Genomic DNA, 21,578 nt, shown 5'->3' on the forward strand with positions numbered 1-21,578 from the left:
GTCGGTGCTGCAGGTCGAGGTTTTCTTCTTTCAGAGTGTGGATGGTGTCATGGAGCTGATAGGCCGAGCCGCAGCGCGACATCGGAGAGATCAACCAAAACGCTACTGCTGTGGCCTGCAACATAGAAAACATTGTAGTGGGCAACCAAAGACTTGTGACTTGTGATGAGGATCAACTCAGTTCATTAAATCATCTGCTGCCGCTCATCAGAGTCCGGTTAAAGTTAATTCTGCTCTGTAATTGATTCAGTGATGGGAACTAAATGGGAGCTAATAGTGCTCTTCGTCATGTGACCACTCTGAGGGATCAATTGTTCTGTTAGATTTCCCCGAGCCCAAATGAGAGAGAGATGTGACTGAGTTGTTTCGGAGATTCATTTGACAAAAAGCACCTGCAGGCCTGTGATTAGTGCACTGGAATAAATAATAATACATGGTTAATGCACAACAGAAAAGATCCATACAGCAGATCTTTTTTTTATTTATTTTTTTATAGCCATAGACTTGTTTCTTTCATGGAAGAAGTCTGAATGACTCAATTATTATTGTAATGTCATTTAGAAGAAGCTCTTCTGCTGTTGTAGAAGTCAATATGCCCACAAAGTACATTTTTGCAGATTGGCTATATTGATATACTAGCCTAAGCCTACTATGTATAAATGATCTGCAACCCTGTCCCCATTATTAATTGTATTTATTTTTTTTGTGTGTGTGTGTGTGTGTTGTTCTCTTGTATAGGTTAGGTTATAATGCTATTATTTTACTGATCCAGCCCACTTGAGATCAAATTGTGCGGTATGTGGCCCCTGAATTATAATGAGTTGGGGAAAAAAAGTCACAAAAAAATATACTTTGTTGTACTACAATTCTGCATTTTTTTTTTTAAAGAACTGCAACTTTACTTTGATTAATTAAAACTTATGAAATCAAAAAAGTCCTATTGCCGTATGACAGTTTATCAACTTTTACTTTTGATTGATCCCCTTTAAGAATTTTTTTATTATCTATTTATTTTCTATTGCTTTACTTTCTATTATTGTCCTGCTTATATCCTATTCTTTTTTTAATGTAAGAAATGCTACGCTCAGTTCTGAAAGCAATCGACTTTTGTAATTGCATTTGAATATGCTTATTTGTATTGTATTTTGCACCTTGCAATAAAGAAAACATAGGCTAATACTTTGTTGTAGTTGTTTGTAGTTTATGTTTGCCTGCGGCGGAAGTGCTTTAGCAGATTTTCATCCTCTTCCGGGTTGATTTCCGGTCACAGAGGATCGAAGATGGCGACTCACATGTCGAGGTGTAGAACCTGGAATCGTGTTCACAGGTAATAACGCGTTTGAAATGAACTTTCTGAAACTGTCGCCACATCAGGGACTGCGCACAGAAACACGGTGCGAGCTGTGTCTTCGGTTTCCTGCGTCCCGGGACTTTACGTCGTCAGTCAGTCAGCAGCATCTGAGATTAGCTCAGTCAGTTAGCACGATGCTAACAGCCTGAGCTAATGCTGCTTCATGATTTCATAATAACAGAAAAGCAGCGTTGGAAAAAACTACGCAGTCGCTTTTATGACAGGTGTAACTTAACAGAGACAGTTATATTTTTGTGTTCTAGTTACTTACTGTGGTTTGTCAGGTGTTTTGTGTTAAGCCAGCTTCATGTTTGTGTTTAGTTTAAATGTCATAAAGTTTTAAGACAAGTCTGGAGATTAATTTAAATTACCATGTTGACAAAAGTAAAGGAAGTCAGTAATAGAAGATGCAAAAAATAAATTAAAAATGGTATATTTGGTGAAATGCTGTGATCCCCATTGTGCAATGAATTTATAAGGGTTTGAGTAAAAAGTCCTGACATCTGTAATGACTGCTCCACTGACAGGCTGCTGCTTGTTGATGTGTGTGGCAACTCCATATATGGGAATTATGGTATAGCTACTTTTGTTCAAGTTAAGAAGTTAGCATATTATTCTCTTTAAAATATATATATTTAAATAGCTGCTTGAGTATTTCTATGTCAGTCAATATACCGTTGTTTCTCTATCTATACTGATCAGGGCCGGCTCTAGCCATTTTGGTGCCCTAGGCAAGATTACACCCAGGTGCCCCCCCATCTGCCCCCATACTGTATAATAATGATCATAACGATAACATAGCAGTGTATCTGTATGTCCCCTCTGACCCTGACATACACAACTTGCACAATAATCAGTAAAATTTTATTGAGAAAAGTCTCTCTACAGTCAGCAACAACAATATACTGTAAATAAAGTAATAGACGAGTGTAGAAAACAAGTTACAGTAAAATTAAATTTTGTGAAATCGCTTTTTGAGCATCAATGTTGTCTGTCATTCTATTTTCACCAAATTTTCTTTGAATTTAAATTAACATGGGGTTATTTTTTGTATTAAGAAATAATAGTACCAACTAGTTATAGAAATAGTGCAAGTTACACTTTTTTTTCTTTCCCATTTGTGGAGCTGGTGCCCCCTGGATAAATGGCGCCCTTAGCATTTGCCTATACTGCCTATGCCACAGACCAGCTCTGATACTGATTCCACAACAGCTGGAAAGATTTTTGAAGAAGAGCTGCTTTTCTTTTATTCTTCTTTCTACAGGTTTGGGATCGCAGCTTACAGAAAGTACAGCAGCACTGGCAGATACCCAAACATCTCCCTCTCCTCGCCGCTGCCCGGGATCCCCAAGCCGGTGTTTGCATCGGTGGATGGTCAGGAAAAATATGAAACCAAGATCACCACTCTAGAAAATGGCCTCAAGGTGGCTTCGCAAAACAAGTTTGGTCAATTCTGCACAGTTGGAAGTAAGTTGCAGGATTAATATCGAAATTATAACTCTCTGCATTGCACACTCAGAAGTGGGTAAATTGTGAATGTTTTCTTTATTTCTTTTAGTTTTAGTAAACTCTGGATCCAGATATGAAGCAAAATATCCAAGTGGAATAGCACATTTCGTTGAGAAACTTGCCTTTTCTGTAAGTATCATTCATTTCTTTTAAAAGTTGATTATTAATGCTGACAGCCGCTGGGAACACTTAGTTTGGCTTTGTGCGTTGTTTGTAAAAGCTCGTTGTCTCAGTGGGTCTCTTGATGCTTTGGTAACAGAAAGGGAAATAACATAAAAGTGGTCATCTAACATCTTACACTGAGGACTGATGTTGATAACGGTTTATCCTTCAAGTCCACAGCTCAATACGGAAGTAAAGATGAAATCCTGCTCACATTGGAAAAGCACGGAGGGATATGTGACTGCCAGACATCAAGGTACACACACAAAAAATAAATACATCTTTGTCTCAGTGGTTGATAATAAATGCTTCATTGGACTTTTCTTTATTTTTGTTAAAGTTCAAGAGTCCAAACTAACAGCACATCCGTCCAAAACAACTTAAACCTGCCTTTTAACATTTGTTTGATGTCTTTCTTCTTACCTTCTTTTTTCTACTAAAAGCCTAACTAGGGACGGGAGTTGGAAACTAGCATTAGCTATAATCTCTGTATGCAGAACATCAGTCACATTGACTTGTTTGTAACGAGTGGAAGTGTCACTATGTTAACCTGCATTGTCCCTATCAAATAAACTGAATTAAATTAAATTATTTCACTGTGCAGGGACACCACCATGTATGCAGTGTCTGCTGAAGTGAAGGGTCTGGACACAGTGGTTAGTCTTCTCTCCGACGCAGTGCTGCAGCCTCGCCTGCTGGGTGAGGAACTCGCCTCACTCTTACCTGACATTACAAATAATAATAAGTCTTTGAGTGTCTCTCTAACGTAGATATTTTTGTTTTCGTTTCTACGCAGACGAAGAAATCGACATGACCAAAATGGTGGTGCGCTTTGAGTTAGAAGATCTGAACATGAGACCGGACCCTGAACCGCTACTAACCGAGATGATCCACGCGGTGAGTTTTAATATGTTTTATCATCCAGGAAGTCATGCTGCAGCTTTTTGTTCTCTGTTGTACCATGACAAAATGTGTATGTGTGTGCCCCTATTCCTGTTTATTTGTTTTTATGCTTTATTTATTATTCATTATTAGCAGGCCTAAGTGTTGATGTTTTTTAAGTAGTTTTAAGTGCACTGGGGATGGAGGGGGGTGCCTTACCAATTTACTTGTCCAATTTGTGTGCAATGACAATAAAGACTTTTCTATTCTATTCAAAAATACCATAAGTTTTATCCAGGTCTTGGCCTGTAGATGAAAAAGGTTGTTTTATAACTGTATTACAAAGATTGGGGCTGCATGATATGCAAAAAAAATATCATATTGCAATGATATGTGCAGATATTGCAAATGCATTTTCAGTGTGAATGGTCATTTTTGAATGGTGTAAATGGTGATATTGCACTTTGGCAGATTGCAGTTTGGATTACATTGTAGTTAATTGTGCCGCCTTACACGTAATATTAACATATTTAGCTGTAAGTGGTAAATATGTTGTTTCTATTTGATGGCTTCACTGAATAATTATAAGAAAACTGAAAAAAATGTTTGTCAAAAGGTAACAGTTTAGATAATATAAAACTAGTTTGTTCAGAAATATTAAAGGAATTCATCGGACACAAACTTTTAGTTTTTTCTATTAGGGTTTATGCTTTTCTCAGTTTTACTTGTTTTTAATTAAAAAATGATTCATTATTTAGGATGTGGCTAAACCAATTTCCCATTGTCACTTTGAGATTCTGATGGATTTCTTCCGTTTCTTAGAGTCGCCATAACTTCGTCTTGGTCATGTAAATGTGACTCAAAGACAACAGATTGATAATATTGTACTTCTCGTTTTTTTTACTCCTAGGCTGCATATCGAGGCAACACGGTGGGACTGCCTCGCTTCTGTCCTGTAGATAATGTGGACAAGATCGACAGGGACGTGCTTCACAGTTACCTGCGTAACTACTACTGTCCTGAGCGCATGGTGCTGGCGGGAGTCGGCATCGAACACGAGCAGCTGGTCGAATGTGCCAGGAAATACCTGCTGGGTGTGAAGCCAGTGTGGGGAGCGGGCGCCGTGGCCAACGTCGACCAGTCTGTAGCGCAGTACACTGGTGGCATCGTCAAGGTGATTAGCCCTTTTTTATTTTTTTTATTTTTTATTTTTATTGATAATCTTCTTTAATACAGATGTAAAACCAAAGTTTATACAAGTAAATACAAAAATAGATATAAACACATGGGTGTCACTGTCTTGCAATCTGTCCATATTCACATTTTCTTTTACTCAATCAAGTCTTGTGCTTTGTCGCTGTTTGGTCTTAAATATTGTCCATCTCATTAATTTCTCTTCGAACTGAGCTTCCTGTAATCTTAGGCGGTGCGTCATTTTTTCCATTATGTAGATTTCCTCTACAATCTGTGTCCATTGATCCTGTGTAAGGGTTTTCTTCTTTTCTCCATTTTCTCGTAATAGCTTTTTTTTTTTTTTTGCCGCTGTTAGTAATATTTTTTACCAAGTATCTGTCCTTCGCTTGTATATTTTCTTCACATAAGTTATACAGAACTGTACAAGACATAGGAATCTTATAACCAATTTTTTTTTAACAGTGCATCTTATAACATTTTTCAAAATCGTGTTATTTTATCACATTTCCCAAAAATATGTGAGTGATCGGCATCCATCAGGGTTCCCATGCATCCTGGAAAACCTGGAAAATGGTTGACCAATTTTCCAGTCATGGAAAACACATGGAAAATTAGAAAATAAGTCAAATGTCCTGGAAAATTATTTATCACATCGTGACATCAGCTACCAGAGCTCTATCAGAACTCGCTTTATTTTCCAAATAACTGCCTAATGAGGTGTTTCCAATATTGGGCCGTGAACATGAGGGTTTTCTCTGCTGAATGACAGATAGAGGAGCAGCAGAGAGCTGTTGTGGGTGTTGTATAAAAACAAAAACAAAAACAACATGTTTGCGTTGTTATATGATACATTTGTTATAATTTCTAAGCCTGTAAGAGATTATTTCATAGATAAGTTAGAGCCATAGACTGCACATCTTTAAATCAGACTTCTAGGGGTGAGAGAGGAATAAACATAGAAACAAACTGGTTAAATGTACAAAATTAGGTACACCTGTCGAAAAGAAGACAAAAATATGAATGGGATGAGGGATGTATTAGTGTCTGGCGTGATAAGATATCATACTGTAACAGCTGAAAACGTCCTGGAAAAGTGGGAACCCTGATCCATTATTCCACAGTCTCTCCAACAAAGCATATTTTTGTTTAATTGTTTAACTGTACGTGGTTAGCCATTTTAAATGAGCATTGGGCATTGATGAGGTGATTTTGACTTGACAGCATTTTAATTTTCCATCTGTCAGATGGAGAAGGACATGTCGGACGTGAGCCTGGGCCCGACCCCGATCCCTGAGCTCACACACATCATGATCGGTCTGGAGAGCTGCTCCTTCCTGGTGGGTGTTTGTTTCTAATCAGATTGATCAGTTTGATAGCAGCATGCTCCCAAAATTTTACATTTTAAACGTTTTTTTTCCTTTTTGTTTCCCCTGTTTTGTTTCTAACAGGAGGACGACTTCATCCCATTCGCAGTGCTCAACATGATGATGGGTGGAGGAGGCTCCTTCTCCGCAGGAGGACCTGGTAAAGGCATGTTCACCCGCCTCTACCTGAACGTGCTCAACAGGTGAACGCCTCGAGTTTCAGTTTGGACTCTACCTCCTCCTTAGTGCAGTGTGACTCGTCGTCACTGATTCTGCTTTTCCTCACCTGTGTTAGGCATCACTGGATGTACAACGCCACCTCCTACCACCACAGCTATGAGGACAGCGGTCTGCTGTGTATCCATGCCAGCGCAGACCCCAGACAGGTCGGTACCGGCCTCAGATATATGCACCTGTTTTCTGCTGTTTATCCAGGTTCAGACTGTGTAAAGATTTTGATATTATGTATGTAATAATATATAATTGCAGGCTGAACTGCACAGACTTTAGCTAGAATAGCAGAGAAATAGGTAATCAATCTGTAGAAAACAGGTTTTTTGGTGTTAAAGAGAAACTATGCAAGATTTTTAGCTTGACAATGCTTCATTTTCCCTTAAAGGGATAGTTCAACATTTTGGCAAATTGGCCCATTGCCATAATCCCTATAGTCATAGCAGTAGTTTCATCATCTTTAATTGTCGGTGCAAGCTATTTTTAGAACGGCGGAGCAGAGCCGTGAGCTGCTCAGAGCTACGCTACGGAGGCTAATGGGATTTCTTGGTTTCCCTCATCAAACTCATCAAATACACAATCCAACAACTCCAAAACGCTCTGGTGGACAAGTTGTGACCTGCACATTCACCACGCTATGAAATAATAACAGAACGTTACCAGACAGAGTTGTTTTAGAGGTAAATTCATGCAAAACCACTGATGAGCGTTCCCGTCAGGAGCAGTTTTTTGGCAAGCAGTCTCTGCATTTACCTCTAAAACAACTCTGTCTGGTAACGTTCTGCTATTATCTCATAGTGTGGTGAATGTGTTCCCCTTTAAATGTAATTTGTAATCTCAGTTAATTAGTTTTTTCCTTCATTTCAATGTGGGGTCTTGATGTTGACGTCCCTAACCGTGACGTATGTTGATCTCCAGGTGCGGGAAATGGTGGAAATCATAACCAGAGAGTTCATTCAAATGGCTGGAAATGCAGGAGAGGTAATGATTACCACTGGTTTATTAGTATGTATTATTCTGGTATGATCAGTACACAGTACATGTATAATGTTTGTTCCCCTGTGTGTCCAGATGGAGCTAGAGAGAGCCAAGACTCAGCTCAAGTCCATGTTGATGATGAACCTCGAGTCCCGGCCGGTCATCTTTGAAGACGTCGGCCGTCAGGTCCTCTCCACCGGAAAGAGAAAGCTGCCGCACGAACTGTGTGATCTAATAAGTGAGTACTCAAGAGAGAGAGAGAGAGAGAGAGAGAACGGCCTTAAAGGAATAGTTCACCAAAAAATGAAATTCAGTCATTAGTGACTCACCCTCATGCTGATGAATACTCCGGTGTAGTTTTTTATTCCTCAAAGTGCATCTGGAGACCCGGGAGGTCAGTTCGTAGTCCAACGAAAACTTTATATGAGAGTCAATAGGGCCAGACACAAAAACGTCCATAAAACTACACAAAAACCATTTAATATTCCTTCATACTGCTCGTCCACTGCAATCCAAGTGTCCTGAAGGGATATAGTCCAGAGTTTATTCGAAGTGACGTCATTTAGGACATTTTTACAGCCTAAACAGTCCTGTATTGAAGTTGCCTGGGGCGCGCTCTCGCGTTCACGCTTGCATCGTACCAGACACAAACAGGTCCATAAAACTACACAAAAACCTTGAAATATTCCCCCACACCACTCGTCCGCGGCAATCCAAGTGTCCTGAAGGGATATAGTCCAGAGTTTACCCAAAACGACGCCATTTAGGCAAGTTCGGTCACGTCTGCGCAGGCAAATTCAATACAGGACTGTTTAGGCTGTAAAAATGTCCTAAATGACGTCGTTTCGAGTAAACTCTGGACTATATCCCGTCAGGAGACTTGGATTGCAGCGGACGAGCAGTATGGAGGAATATAACAAGGTTTTTGTGTAGTTTTATGGACGTTTTTTTGTGCCGGGCCCTATTGACTCTCGTATAAAGTTTTCGTTGGACTACGAACTGACCTCCCGGGTCTCCAGATGCACTTTGAGGAATAAAAAACTACTCCGGAGTATTCATCAGCATGAGGGTGAGTCAATAATGACTAATGAATTTCATTTTTTGGTGAACTATTCCTTTAAAATGACACAAAAAGTAGAAAACAGCCTCATTTCACCCTGATGAATGAATTCATCTCTTGTAACTTGTAACAACAAATAATTTTGCAGGTAACGTGACAGCCAGTGACATTAAAAGAGTGACCACCAAGATGCTGCGCAGTAAACCGGCGGTAGCGGCTCTGGGCGACCTGACGGAGCTGCCGTCGTACGAACACATCCAGGCCGCTCTGTCCAGCAAGGACGGACGTCTGCCCCGCATGTACCGCCTCTTCCGATAAGACGCAACCAACCCCTCATCCACCCACCCGCCCGATCCGAGCCCACTCAGCCCGGTCTGAACCGGCAGGCAGACGTCAGTGTAAATAAACTGGACTGTGGATGGTTACAGTAGCGTCCCCCCTCTCCCACAGCGCAGAACTCGGCACAGCTCACTCAGGGAGGGGGGGGGGTGAGTGGGGCGAGTGGGGCGAATCCCCGGCCTCTCAACTTGAACCTTTGAGACTGGGGATTTTAAAAAAGAAAGAAAAACTTGCATTTTACTCTTAAGTGTTAGTCCACATGCGGTTGGAGTATATATGTATTTATTGTTTGTGGGCAGGAAGCCATACGTCATTATATTTACTGGTGGTTTGCAGCAAGGAGGAGTTTGGTTTTAAAGGGACAGTTCAGCCCCCCATAGGCAAAAAAATAAAAAATCAAAAGTGTTAATCTCCCATTTAAAAAGAAAGAAAAAAAACAACAACTTCCGCACCGACCTGTTACGTTCTTACACTGTGAAATAGTCTTCAAAGGAAAACAGCACTGAGACAACGGAAGACGCTGGTGCTTCTTTTATAAGCCGACACTTTCCTCAAAATTCACCAAACTTCACTTCAGACGTTTCTCTAGAGCAAAATATATAAACGACAGCACTTAATGATCTCCCTTTAGAGGCACAGGAGATGCAACACACAGCAATAGTTCACTGATTAATAATAATAATAATAATGCTGCTGCTGCTGGATTTTCTTTTCTGGATCATTGTTGCCAACTGTACAACTGTAGCCAGTCTCAAATCATGGGTTTGTGTCACCGATGTCTCATTTGACGTGTAAAGATCGATAGTAAATCTTGTTTTTTTTGTTTAATGTCTTTTTTTTTTTTCTTCGTCCTTTTTGTTCTGTTGGTAAATTTCAAATAAACTTTAAGAAGATAAATTAAAGGCAGAGTTTGAAATTTGGTGAATGATTCACTTCTCTGACAGAGAATTAACTTAATTATTATTTATCATTCACATTAAACACCCTCTTGTGTTCTAACATGCATATATGATTAAGTAATTAACAGGAAAGCAAAGAAAGGCCTCATGTTTGGTAAATTAAATTCATATTCAGAGGTGCAATCAGCTGCTTTTAACAATGAAAAGTATTGATCTTGGTATTGATCACGATCCTGGCCCTGAAACCAACAGATGTGGTATCGATCTTCTTTTCTATTCTTCTCCCATCGCAAAACACATGAATACATATGGAAATGTTAAAACTGTTACTTTTATAGATGCATCTCCTCTGCCTCACCTTCACAAACTTTAGAGGTTTAACAACGGCCAGATACAATTATATACATAAAACGAACATTGTATTGATCTGCACCCAAACCCACCACCCAAGTGTATTTTTATCATTATCTCAGTGGCTTCTGACTACAGTGAATATGTTACATGTGACCTCTGTTTAACATCTGTACACCAACTGGTAAATAAATGTAATTACTTCCATTAATAAAATTATATATATTTTAAAAAGCTCTTGCGTTGCAGTGAAATGTAAAACAACTTAACGGACAAAGACGTGTTTTGAAATGTTTATTAAGGGGCTGTTAGCTGACATAGAAAAAGAGAAGAGGTCCTGAGGAAATGAAATCAAGACCCACAGGCACTTTTTTTTTGTTTTTTTTAAGGAGCAGACTGCTCTTCATGCTGGGAATGCAAGTTCATTAATGCGAACATACAGAACATACAGTACATGGATAGTTTGTAGTAAATATATATATATAGTATATATGAGGTTACACAGCTGTGAGATGAGAGATAAGGCAATAAGTTACAATCTGCCCCAAAAGGGTCACTTGGCCTAATAAGAGAGAGAAAATCTGTGACAGGCGTTAACAACAGTATAAATAAAATGCTCCATCTGTTTTATAGCAGGTGAATTCCTTTACATTAAAAGGTTTAATATTAGCTGTCAAATACATTTGATCTCCCTGAAATTCAACAGTAGCCTGTAACAACAACAACCTCATGACTGCAGCGTTGATGACGATTAACATCATGATCGTAAAGTGACAGCTCCCTTCTTCTTCCATCGTGTTGCGGTTTGTTTGTTTTTCTTCTTAGAAAAAGAAATCGACCAATGTCAGACACTTAAAAGCGTCTTAAATGTTTACTGTGATGTGATCATGGTCGACGTGCTCTTTGATGACAAGTTCACAAGGCATCTGGACGACGATGTAGTGTTTGGAGAAAAAACAGAAAAAAAAGAAAACGTAATACTGTGGTTCTTGGTGCTTTAAAAAAAAAAAAAAAACACACCTCTGAATGAATTAGTGAATGAAATGCAGTTACACAGAGGCTGCGTGGTTACATCAGTTCACACCGCAGCATGTGACTGAAGAGAAAGCCACGGTGGCAGTTGTCTCTCTCCCACTGTGTCCCAGTCATGTTTGACTAGAGGAGGAGGAGTGTGTGTGTGGGGGGGGGGGGCTGAATAAATAAAGGCCAGACTGCTGCTGCTGCTGTGTCTGACCTCAAGGTCCCTGCCCTTGAGTACAGCCAGACACTTCTGATGACCAGCACACGCGCACACACAAGCGCACACACAAGCACACACACATGGTTACCCACAATGCCCAATAGAGGGCGCACTCTGCTCAGTTACAACCACCACCACCACCACTGAGGAGGCTCTGTGTAGTTAAGACAACTCTGGTTTCCTTTTTTGGTCCTGCTCCACCTGCCTGTTTCTGGCACAGCTTGACCACAGTCCGGTCCGGTCCGGTCCGGTTTGGTCCGGTCCTGGTCTTAGAGAGCCCACTTTAATAAGGGTCTATGAGATGGCGCAGATGGTGCTGCTACCTTGGCTCTTCATGGCTTCCCTCCTCTTCAGCTCTCTGGTGATCCTCCTCCTGATGCCCTCCAAGTACAAGCTCCGGTCAAACTGCCCTGCGCCCAGAGGAATACTGACAAACAAATACAAAAAATTATAATCACGTTTTAAGGGGGGTGAAAGAACAGTCACTCGACAAACATGGGAAAAGTGAAGAAGAGTATTATGGAGATTCTTCTTTCATTATGCACTTCAAGAATAAAGTCAAAATGTCAAGAATGAAGTCTAAATACAATGTCGAGAGTGAAGTCAAAATGTGGACTGCGACTGATAATTGCACGCGTCCTTGGAGTGTAACGGTAAGAGTAGGTTTCTGAAGTTATGCAACTGCAAACTTTTCAACTTTTTCCACAACATTTTGACTTTTTTCTCGACATTTCGACTTTATTCTCGAAGTGCATAATGAAAAAATTCTATTATTTTTCATGAGTGGCCCTAATACTCCTTTGTAGAAAACAGACATTTTCCAGAGTTAAAAATAAATGTCATAATGACTTTTGACACAGTTCCTTGCAACATAATCTAACTTATAACAAATTGGTCCTGCTCACTGGACTTTCTTCTCCAACATGATGAATTGTGCAACAATAAAAAAAAAAAAAAACTGGTGTTGTATCAGCTTCATTAAGTTCTGCATCGTTACATATACATATGACAACCACAATGAAGGAACTCATCTCCGTTACTCACTTGTCTCTGCCCGGCCTCAGTTTGACCTGGAAGACGGCGACGACGGGCCGATGGTCTGAGGTCTTGATGCTGGAGCAGCTGGCGTACTTCACCACTTTAATGTCGTCAGCCTGCCTGTTCCTGAACAGGATCCTGTCCTGTGAACACCAACAGACACGTTTAGCCCGGCCCCGGTTAGTTTGGACCTCAAGTAGCAGCTGAGTAGAAGTGATTATTAATTAAAAAAAACACCTTACACCACAAGTTTGGCTTATTTTATTATCTATAGCTTGTGTGATCTAGAGAAGGTGTGGTCTTGGAAAGCAGTACAGACCACAATGACTGCTCTGAAACAAGCGTGTATGTTCTACAGATCCTCAGCAGTGACATGCAATGAATCTAAGGTATGGATTGTGTCGTTTGTTGCATGATGGTACTGAAGGAAACATTTCTCAGCTGCGTTTGAAGGAGACTTTTAAATAGGAAACTATGACACAGTCGTCAAATGCAGGGCCCTGATTTGAGACACATCCTTTATTACTAAAGCATGTGATAATGTTTCGTCACGTGCAACTTGATTCTCGTTCTTCTTACTGTGTATGAAGGCGTCCTCTGTTTAGAGGTGGTGTCGTAGATGTCGCAGCCGATGTCAAATTTGTACGTGGGGAGAAAGTGAATCGGTGCCTCCTGAAAGCCTTTAAAGATGGAACCTGGAGAAACAGAAGCACATTTTCAGATTGATAATCAATCAAACACAACAAGGTTCCTCATTAAAGGGATAGTTCAACATTTTGGCAAATTGGCCCATTGCCATAATCCTTATAGTCATAGCAGTAGGTTCGTTACCTTTAATTGTCAGTGCAAGCTATTTTTACATCGGTGGAGCAGAGCTGCGAGCTGCTCAGAGCTACGCTACAGAGGCTAATGGGATTTCTTGGTTTCCCTCATCAAACTCATCAGATACACAATCCAACAACTCCAAAACGCTCTGGTGGACAAGTTGTGACCTGCACATTCACCACGCTATGAGATAATAAGGGAACGTTACGAGACAGAGTTGTTTTCGAGGCAAATGCAGAGACTGCTTGCAGAAGAACTGCCCCCGACGGGAACGCGCATCCGCAGTTTTGCATGAATTTACCTCTAAAACAACTCTGGTAACGTTCTGTTATTATCTCATAGCCTCCGTAGCGTAGCTCTGAGTAGCTTGCGGCTCTGCTCCACCGTTCTAAAAATAGACAATTAAAGGTAACGAACCTACTCCTAAAACTATATGGCATTATGGCAATGGGCCAATTTGCCAAAATGTTAAACTATCCCTTTAAAAGTCTAATAGTTGTGTGAACATACCATCCTTCATCTCCTTGCAGAGCTGGTCGTGCTCCAGCAGGGCGTCCATGTTGCCAGTTCCCGTGCTGTTCATGAGCGTGTCCACATCGACGCGCTCCCTACTCAGCCGGAAGTTAAAGTCTCCAAACCAGAAGACCTGGTCGAACCTTGTGGTGACGTCAGCTACAATTAAAGATAAAGATGACACTCTGTGGTTATCAAATACCGATCACTAGCCAACATCAACCCACCGCCAGATTGTTATGTTTAAGGAATAAACATCAATAATAATAATATTTTAATTGTGTTATATTCTTTCATCTAACTGTTTTCATCCTTTATATCATTCACGAACAAAAAGAAAAGAGTCTTACATGGTGTGGAGCGGTACGGGTTGGTGTCTGGGAGGCCTTTTGGAAGAGCTAGAGCTTCGACGATCTTGTTGTAATCGAGTATTCTCTCGTAAACTTTGGCGTCTCCAGCTGCAAGAAGAGCAGAAAAACATTGGAAATAAGTGAGACTGTCAGGATGTCAGTGCTGCACAGTTTAAATGCTACTTATGTATCGCTGTGGACATCCGTCACCATAGAATATGAATGTATGTATGTTTTGGTAATATTTACATTGAACAATGTGCTGAAGCAGTAAACCTCCAAAACTCCAAAAACACCTCTACTCACAGGTAAAATGGGATGTGATGAAGAGGAAGGAAGTTCCAAAAAAGGTGAAGGCGATTCCCACGGCCCCTTTGGTCTTGATCTGCGAAATGATCCTGGTTGTGACCGTGGCGTGCTCCACCTCTGTGTGGACACAACACAAAAAAATATAATATATATTGTCATTGGTGTCAGATCAATTTAAACACAAAACCCTGCGTTTGTGTCTGTGCACAGAAAAGAAAATATGTCCCCACGTCAGAATCGTAATGATTGTAGCATTATTTTAAAGAGGAACTATGCAAGTCTGGTCGCTTTTCCGCTGTTTTGCTAACCCTCCTCTCGGCCATGTGCATTTGTTATTAACAAAGCCGGCGAAAAATCAATCCATGGAGCAGTGGATAACGTTATATAACATATACGATGTTACGATGTGTGTATTTGTGTAGTCTTAACTGTCATAAACAAAAGATTGCGGGTTACGATGCGCGTTCGTGTCGCGGTGCCGCAGAGACGAGAGCTGGGACACCGGGTCGGCGGCCAAGTACCGTACTACACTGATGTTGTAACAAGTAACAAGTCACAAGTCATGTGGTATCACAATTACTCCAGAGGTTTTAATTAAGGTATAAACGTAGCATAGCCATGGGAAAAATCCTGCTTAGTTCTTCTTTAAATCTTCAAATATATATATCATCCTCCAACTCCATTTTTCATCATTAACTCATTGAGTGCCAACCACGTAATTTCTCGTTTTTCGTTCCCATGCGTTGAGTGCCAAAAACGTAATTTTACGTTTTTTGCTTTTTTTTTTAATTATGAAAATAGACACTTTAATACACATTATATGTAAATTTGGGGACTCTACGACGAGGAGAACTGAAATAGATGACGATCAAAGTCACATGACAGCTCATGATCTGGAAGTTTTTATCATAACTCGGCTTCTGCAAACCGAGTTCTGCATGCAGATGCAGCAGCTGCTCTGCTCTCACCCGCGCTGCTGCTCCAGCTGCTCGAGCTGCTCGGAGCTGAACCAGGAAGCTCTCAGCCGACTGTCCCGCCCGGTCTTCACCTCGAGCAACACCGTGTCCTCCCCAACGTCCTCCCGCGGTAAAATCTGATGGTCTCTGGGCCAAAGCAGACCGCCGTCACCGACCCGAACCACAGAAGGACCGCGACCACCGGCGGGACCGGTCTTCCCGAGCCGCGGTGGCCGACTGACCCTCACGTTCCGCGGGGAGAAGCTGTGAGACGGCACGGTGCGTCTGTGTTATTGTTGTTTAGTGGCGCCCCCCCCGCCCCCGATGGTGGTTTTGTGAATAGAACAACAATTGTTGTATATATTTATCTTATACGAGCCCTTTGATCCAGAAATGCGAGTGTGAGAAGAGCGACAGACACAAACAGCGCACCTTTCATAAAAGACGCTCTATCTCCTTTTCTAGAAAAAAAGGAGGGATTTTGGTGAAACCCAGCCATGTTTAGCTTGACTTTCCTCAGGAACGGAGGCACGTAGAAACAAACGGTTTGTGGCCACTTGACACATTAAGTTAAACCTTTCAATTGAGCCACAGTATGTGTTGGTGGCAATAATATAGAATACACTGTGGCTCTACAAAAATCGTCAAAAATGGTCTAAATTGCCGGTACACTTGACTAAAACTTTGGAAAGGAGCGCGGCACTCAATGAGTTAATTAACAGAACTTCCTCTGTACAAAATTTGGACCAAAAAAAATCAAAACGCATTTTTGTCTTAAAGCAGAAGTAAGTGATATATTTGTGTTAATATAAGTCTTAAATAGTTATATCTTCCGACAGCAATCACTTACATAGAGTGTTTGGACTGAAACACGGGTCTCTCAGTCCCTCTGCTCTGCTCTGAGCCGAAGAGAAAACATTTATCGTATCCTACAGTTTTTATCCAATGAGGAGAGAGAACGGCATGCAGGGCTGTGTGTGCAGCCAAGGAACGCCGTGCATGTGGCGACGTAGGGACGAGGACTGTTATGGTGCGTTCAAGGAAACTCTTTTTTTCCGACCGTGAAGTGGTACCAGTTCGATCTGGTACGAGTTCACCGGTCGGAAGTTGGAGTGGCAGTTATAGTGACTTTCACCGGTAAAACAGGTCGGAAAAACACGAGTGTGTTGCCTGGAACGCTACAAAGTCGTAAGTTGTGACTTGAGGCTGTAATTTACGATTTCAAAAGCCTGCCTGGAACGCAGCATTAGCGAAAACGACCGGACCACTCACTTCTGCTTTAAAAAAGATAAAACAAACAATCATTAACTGTTCCCAATTAATTCTGTTCATTGAATAATTGATTCATTGGTTGTTTCGGCTCTAGTAGATTCATTCACTGGTGTGACTGACCTGAGCAGAACCAGATGAGGTCTCTTCTGACAAACACATTGAGAAACAAAACACCATGTGATGCTGTGTACAGCATGACGTAGTAAGGTCCCAGAGTCTCCTGAAGACGGGTCTCCCACTCCCTCCTGCACACACAGTCACATTTACAGATGAAGTTTAACAATCACTCACTTTTATTCAGCGAAAATTCTCGTTAAAACCAAACAAAAGCACATCCTACCTGTCAGGACAACCCTCCTGGACCCCGATGACATAAAAGTCTTGTGCAAATTCAGAGTCGGTCGGGAGGAGGAGGTCGTCCAAGTTGTTCGGCAGCCCCTGAAAAAAAATGATAAAAAAACTTTGTTACCACTCGGTCGGTGAACTTGTGTTGTGTCTTCGGTGTGCTGGATGCTGCTGCGGAGCCGTGACTTCCTCGTACCCTCTCTCCCTGCATGTTCCACGTGGTGACGTAGACGCCCACTCTCCTGTCAGGGAAGTATCGGTCCAGCTCCTCCGCCCCGAGCAGGGCGCCGCTTCCCAGCACGCTGCCCTCCAGAAAGCTCCTAGAAAAATACACACGTTGGTTTGGTAGGAGGACAAATTAATTAGCACTTCTATTGGCTCGCACAGCGGTTTTAGTTGGGTTAAGGTTCCTTCATCTCAGCTGATTACAACTAAATCTTAAATATTCACTGTAAGAAAAGGCAAGACTTTGGTCTTTAGATGTTCAGTCAATAATTTCCCTACTGGGCTCTGACTGTGTATCAAGATTTTTTTTGCTCCTCCTCCTGTCAAAAACTGTGCTGAACAAGCATCTTCTCTGATCCTGTGTTAATCCCCCTCCACACTATCATGTTCCTCTTTTCTCTTAAAGATGCGAGCGTTGCACACGCACAATGTGTAAATGTCTGGAGTCCCGGGTTTCAGGACAAAATTAACAGTCTGTTGGTGCAGCTGCGTTAACAGTCAGTCAGTCCTCCTGGTGAACCAAGGTCCACCTGCAATACACCCACCGCCCCAAGCAGAGAGCACAGGCAGTACTAGTAGCCTCGTAGAAGATAAAATCTAAATCATAAACAATGCTGGTACACATAAGGTTAGTGAAACAAACCATCTACACAGCTATAAACAAACTTCTCACCCCACATGTCCAAAATCTGTTTAAAATGAGACACCAGATACAACCTAAGAGGAAGATTATTATTTGATAAACCAAAGACTAGAACCAATGTAAAAAAATTACTGTGTGTATGTTAAAGGAGTTAACGTTTCGAACAGACCAGCACTTTATTACAGGCATCCCTGCAATACGAATCAGCACTTTACTGTATAATCTTGCACTTTATTATGGCCCAGCATCCTGCAATAGAATACAGCAGTAGCACCTTATACAGGCACTTTTGGCCCGCAATCCAGCACTTTATATGGGCACTCCTGCAATACAAATTAGCACTTTACTGTACAATCAATTTATTGTCCTTCCTCTCTTCTCTTCCAATCTTATATGGGACAAGAGATGGAAATTAGCCGTACGGCAGCAATCTCTTTTCATATTTACTTTTTTTTTTTTTTTTAATGTTCATTAATAAGCATCGTCCCATTTCTTAAATGAATAAATAAAACTTGAAACTTGAAACTGTCCTGAAAAAATGAAATTATGTAGCACACTAGCCAGTTTTAAAAGACTTTATGTAATGAAATTATGTAATTTCTCATTATAATATGGAAAAATTAAGTTTACTGGTCTTAAATTTTGGATTGTGCGCTGGTTTTTATTTTTTTGTGATGGGAAACACAAGTTTATAGATACGACTAATTTGCTTTATTCTTTTTGTATTTTGTTTTGTGATGAGTACTATTTAAGTAAAAGCGGTAGGTGTACATAAGCTTAGCTTCTACCTACACCCTTTCCATCACATAGCCTTTAACTGAGAAATCAGTCTTTCATTCATTCATTCATTCATTCAAGTTCCTCTTATGAACACAAAGACTGAAGCCTGGGCTGAGTGAGATACTGTAATCTCAGCTATATGTGCTATTAAATGATAGGAGCAAAAATACACAGATGATTTTATGTTGTCACCGACAGCCTATGTGTAAGTTACCAGCTTAGTTACCGTAATAGCCTTCTGATACCACAAAGAGTAAGCCTTTACTAAAGAGCCTTCACACCCAGCGTGAGAAGGACTCCAGCTGCTGTCATCATCATCATCATCATCATCTACATGTTGTGCTGCTCTGCTCTACTGTACCTGTTCCTCACATCCTGAGGTCTGATGGGGCTCAGCACGCTGTAGGTGGACCTCATGGAGTTGACAGAGGCGCTGTCCGAGCCCATGTTCTCCAGAAGCCGGCTGTCGCTCAGGTTCCTGTGGAGTCTCTCCCCGAGGTCCTCTTTGGCCGGTGCAGCATAATCCAAACAATCCCTGTCAATCCTATTAGCCGCCCTCAGAGTTGCAGACACGAAGCTCTTCTCTAGAGCGGGCAGCGGCCCCATGGCTTGCACCGGGGACAGGCGCAGCTTGGTGGGCCGCCCCCGGTGGTCCGTGGGGTCGCTCTGCTGGCTGTGAGGCCTCCCGTCGTACTCCGAGAGGCTGCCCCCTCGCTCCCGAAAGACCGGGGATCCTGTCGTAACGGCAGCAGAGTGGGGTCTCGCGCCAGAGTCCTGGGTCCTTACGGGGGCGGTGGCGGCGGCGGAGGCACGACGAGCTGTGACTGTCTGGTCGTCTTTGAGCGAGTCTGTGGAGGAGCCGGTCTCAGCCGGGTCGCTCAGACTCTCCTGGCTGTTTCTGAGTCGTCTGTTTCTCAGCGTCTCCGCAACCGAGCCACTTTTACTGCTGAGCTTCAGTTGCCTGGGTAGCGAGGGCGGCCGAGGTTGGTATGGACTGATCTCCTCCTCTCCCCTGTCTCTAGTAGCTGTGAGTTCAAGGGTATCATTGTGTTCCTTGCAGGGTTTGACGTCGACTAAGCAGGTCTTGAGTGGCCGGCTGTCGTTGACAACTGAGTCTCCTTTGTCAGGAGTCTTGTAGTACTGATGGATGCTGCTCCTGTCCTCTCCATTCTCAGTCATCTTCTCGTCATGTCTGAGGCCAGCTGCGGTCAGGTGGATAAAGCTCTCTCATCGCTTAGTGGCAAACACCTGAAAACAGAGAGCAGAGTATTATAAAGTGAGATGGTGGGGCTGTTCGGTCACAAATGCACCACTTTCATCTGACTTTTACTTCTGTGGAAGAACATACAATATAGAGAGAGTGTAAATAATTTCGGATCTATTTATTGATAGGTTTTCCTTGAATACCAAATCATAAAATGCTAATCTGAGACCATGTTCATCTTCCCTAAATATTGTTATTGTGTGTGTGTAAACCAGGGCTCCAGACTGGCCCTAAAATTTAAAGCAGTGCAAGTAAATATTTCATCTACTTGCACATGTGCAACCTCTAAATTTGCTCTGTGTGTGTGTGTTTGTTAGCTTGTTTTTAACACTCAAAGAGGTATCTGTCATTACAGGTGGCAACAGGCCAAAGTGTATGAGGATCATGAATGACTTTGTGCCCCTTAATTTTCCTTTCCATTTTAAGTTAGGGGCCACTTTGCTCCCAGTTAAAAAAGTTAGTCTGAAGCCCTGTTACACTTTTTATATGCAATAAAGTCCATTGAAATGCGTTGTAACCGGCTGTTTCTTTGAGTTAGACCCTCCTGTGTGCAGTTTTTCCATCCCAGACAGAGCCCCCGAGATGAGTTAAAGTATACCTCATCCTTTTCTTTATCTTTTGCAGCTCATCAATTAACCTGACAAACCTGCCTGTGTCACTGAGACACCGTTAAACGAAGAGCTACTGTAGCATCGGGAGCTAATTAATGCTAACACTTAGCCAGGACACCGGGGGCCATAACTTAATCCTATTGTTTTCCCAGTTTCATCACTTTATAAAAGCACCGTGATTTCAGCTGCTTTGCTCATCAAGTCACATTTAGATACACAGCTCTATCATAATGCTCAACCCTCTAGGTTTACAGAGTTACGTTAGTTATTAAACGTAAAGCTATTAAATATTAGCACAACATTAGCGGCGTGCAGGCTAGGTGAGCTAACGGCTACAGCGTTATAACCTTTATAATAAACTCGTACCAATAAATTAATGTTGGTAGTTTCCGTCTTGCGTGGTTATTAACGTGTCGCTAAATAAGTGAAGCCAGGTTTACCTCTGATTCACACTGTGCTGTGCTGTTTTGGTCTCTTCAGAGTGGCTAATTCAGAAAAGTAGCTCCGCGACTTCCTTAGCAACGTTTGACAACACAGATTCTTGTTTCCAAGACAAGAGAGTCACAGTGAGTGGAGGCAGCGCCGCCACAGCGCCACTCTGTGTCCAGAGGTGGAACTGCAAGCAGCCGCATTACCTCAACACACCACAGTACAGGTGAAAAGGGTAAAACATTCACAGTTATCACCATGAAACTTCCCAATGTTATTACTTACATTAAGACAAATATTTTTTGTATTACAAGCTTTGTCAAATTTTATGTGGAAATATGTAAATGAGGCAATATCTAAATAAATTCCTCACATCCACTGCTTGAGCTGGAGGTGTTTTGGCGGAGTAACTTCAGGTCTTTCCTGCCAGCAGCCATCAGACTCTTTAATACAGAATA

General features: G+C 41.7%; 2 protein-coding genes across 3 annotated transcripts; one reads left to right on the forward strand and one right to left on the reverse strand.

The window, feature by feature from the left end:
- The first annotated feature begins 1,259 nt into the window (after positions 1 to 1,259).
- pmpca (peptidase, mitochondrial processing subunit alpha) lies at positions 1,260 to 10,009 on the forward strand. The gene is made up of 13 exons (XM_083979193.1): positions 1,260 to 1,327; positions 2,616 to 2,818; positions 2,910 to 2,989; positions 3,196 to 3,278; positions 3,627 to 3,721; positions 3,819 to 3,919; positions 4,815 to 5,078; positions 6,343 to 6,435; positions 6,547 to 6,665; positions 6,758 to 6,848; positions 7,612 to 7,674; positions 7,765 to 7,909; positions 8,880 to 10,009. The coding sequence occupies exons 1-13, from the start codon at positions 1,281 to 1,283 to the stop codon at positions 9,047 to 9,049; spliced, it is 1,554 nt and encodes a 517-aa protein (XP_083835319.1). The 5' UTR covers positions 1,260 to 1,280; the 3' UTR covers positions 9,050 to 10,009.
- An 8-nt stretch (positions 10,010 to 10,017) lies between these two features.
- inpp5e (inositol polyphosphate-5-phosphatase E) lies at positions 10,018 to 21,235 on the reverse strand. Of its 2 annotated transcripts, none has more exons than XM_083979191.1 (11): positions 21,132 to 21,235; positions 19,178 to 20,064; positions 17,365 to 17,488; positions 17,164 to 17,261; positions 16,944 to 17,068; positions 14,593 to 14,712; positions 14,287 to 14,394; positions 13,934 to 14,095; positions 13,178 to 13,293; positions 12,605 to 12,741; positions 10,018 to 11,987 (listed from the first exon to the last, which is right to left on the reverse strand). In XM_083979191.1, exons 2-11 carry the CDS (start codon positions 19,993 to 19,995, stop codon positions 11,855 to 11,857), a joined length of 1,941 nt encoding a protein of 646 aa, XP_083835317.1. In that variant the 5' UTR covers positions 19,996 to 20,064; positions 21,132 to 21,235; the 3' UTR covers positions 10,018 to 11,854. The 2 variants fall into 2 exon arrangements, with proteins under 2 accessions (XP_083835317.1, XP_083835318.1); XM_083979192.1 differs by lacking the exon at positions 21,132 to 21,235 and adding an exon at positions 20,679 to 20,888.
- Positions 21,236 to 21,578: the final 343 nt, after the last annotated feature.

The sequence above is a fragment of the Trachurus trachurus genome (genome assembly GCF_905171665.1).
Source record: "Trachurus trachurus genome assembly, chromosome: 9".
In the NCBI taxonomy this organism is placed as follows: domain Eukaryota; kingdom Metazoa; phylum Chordata; class Actinopteri; order Carangiformes; family Carangidae; genus Trachurus; species Trachurus trachurus.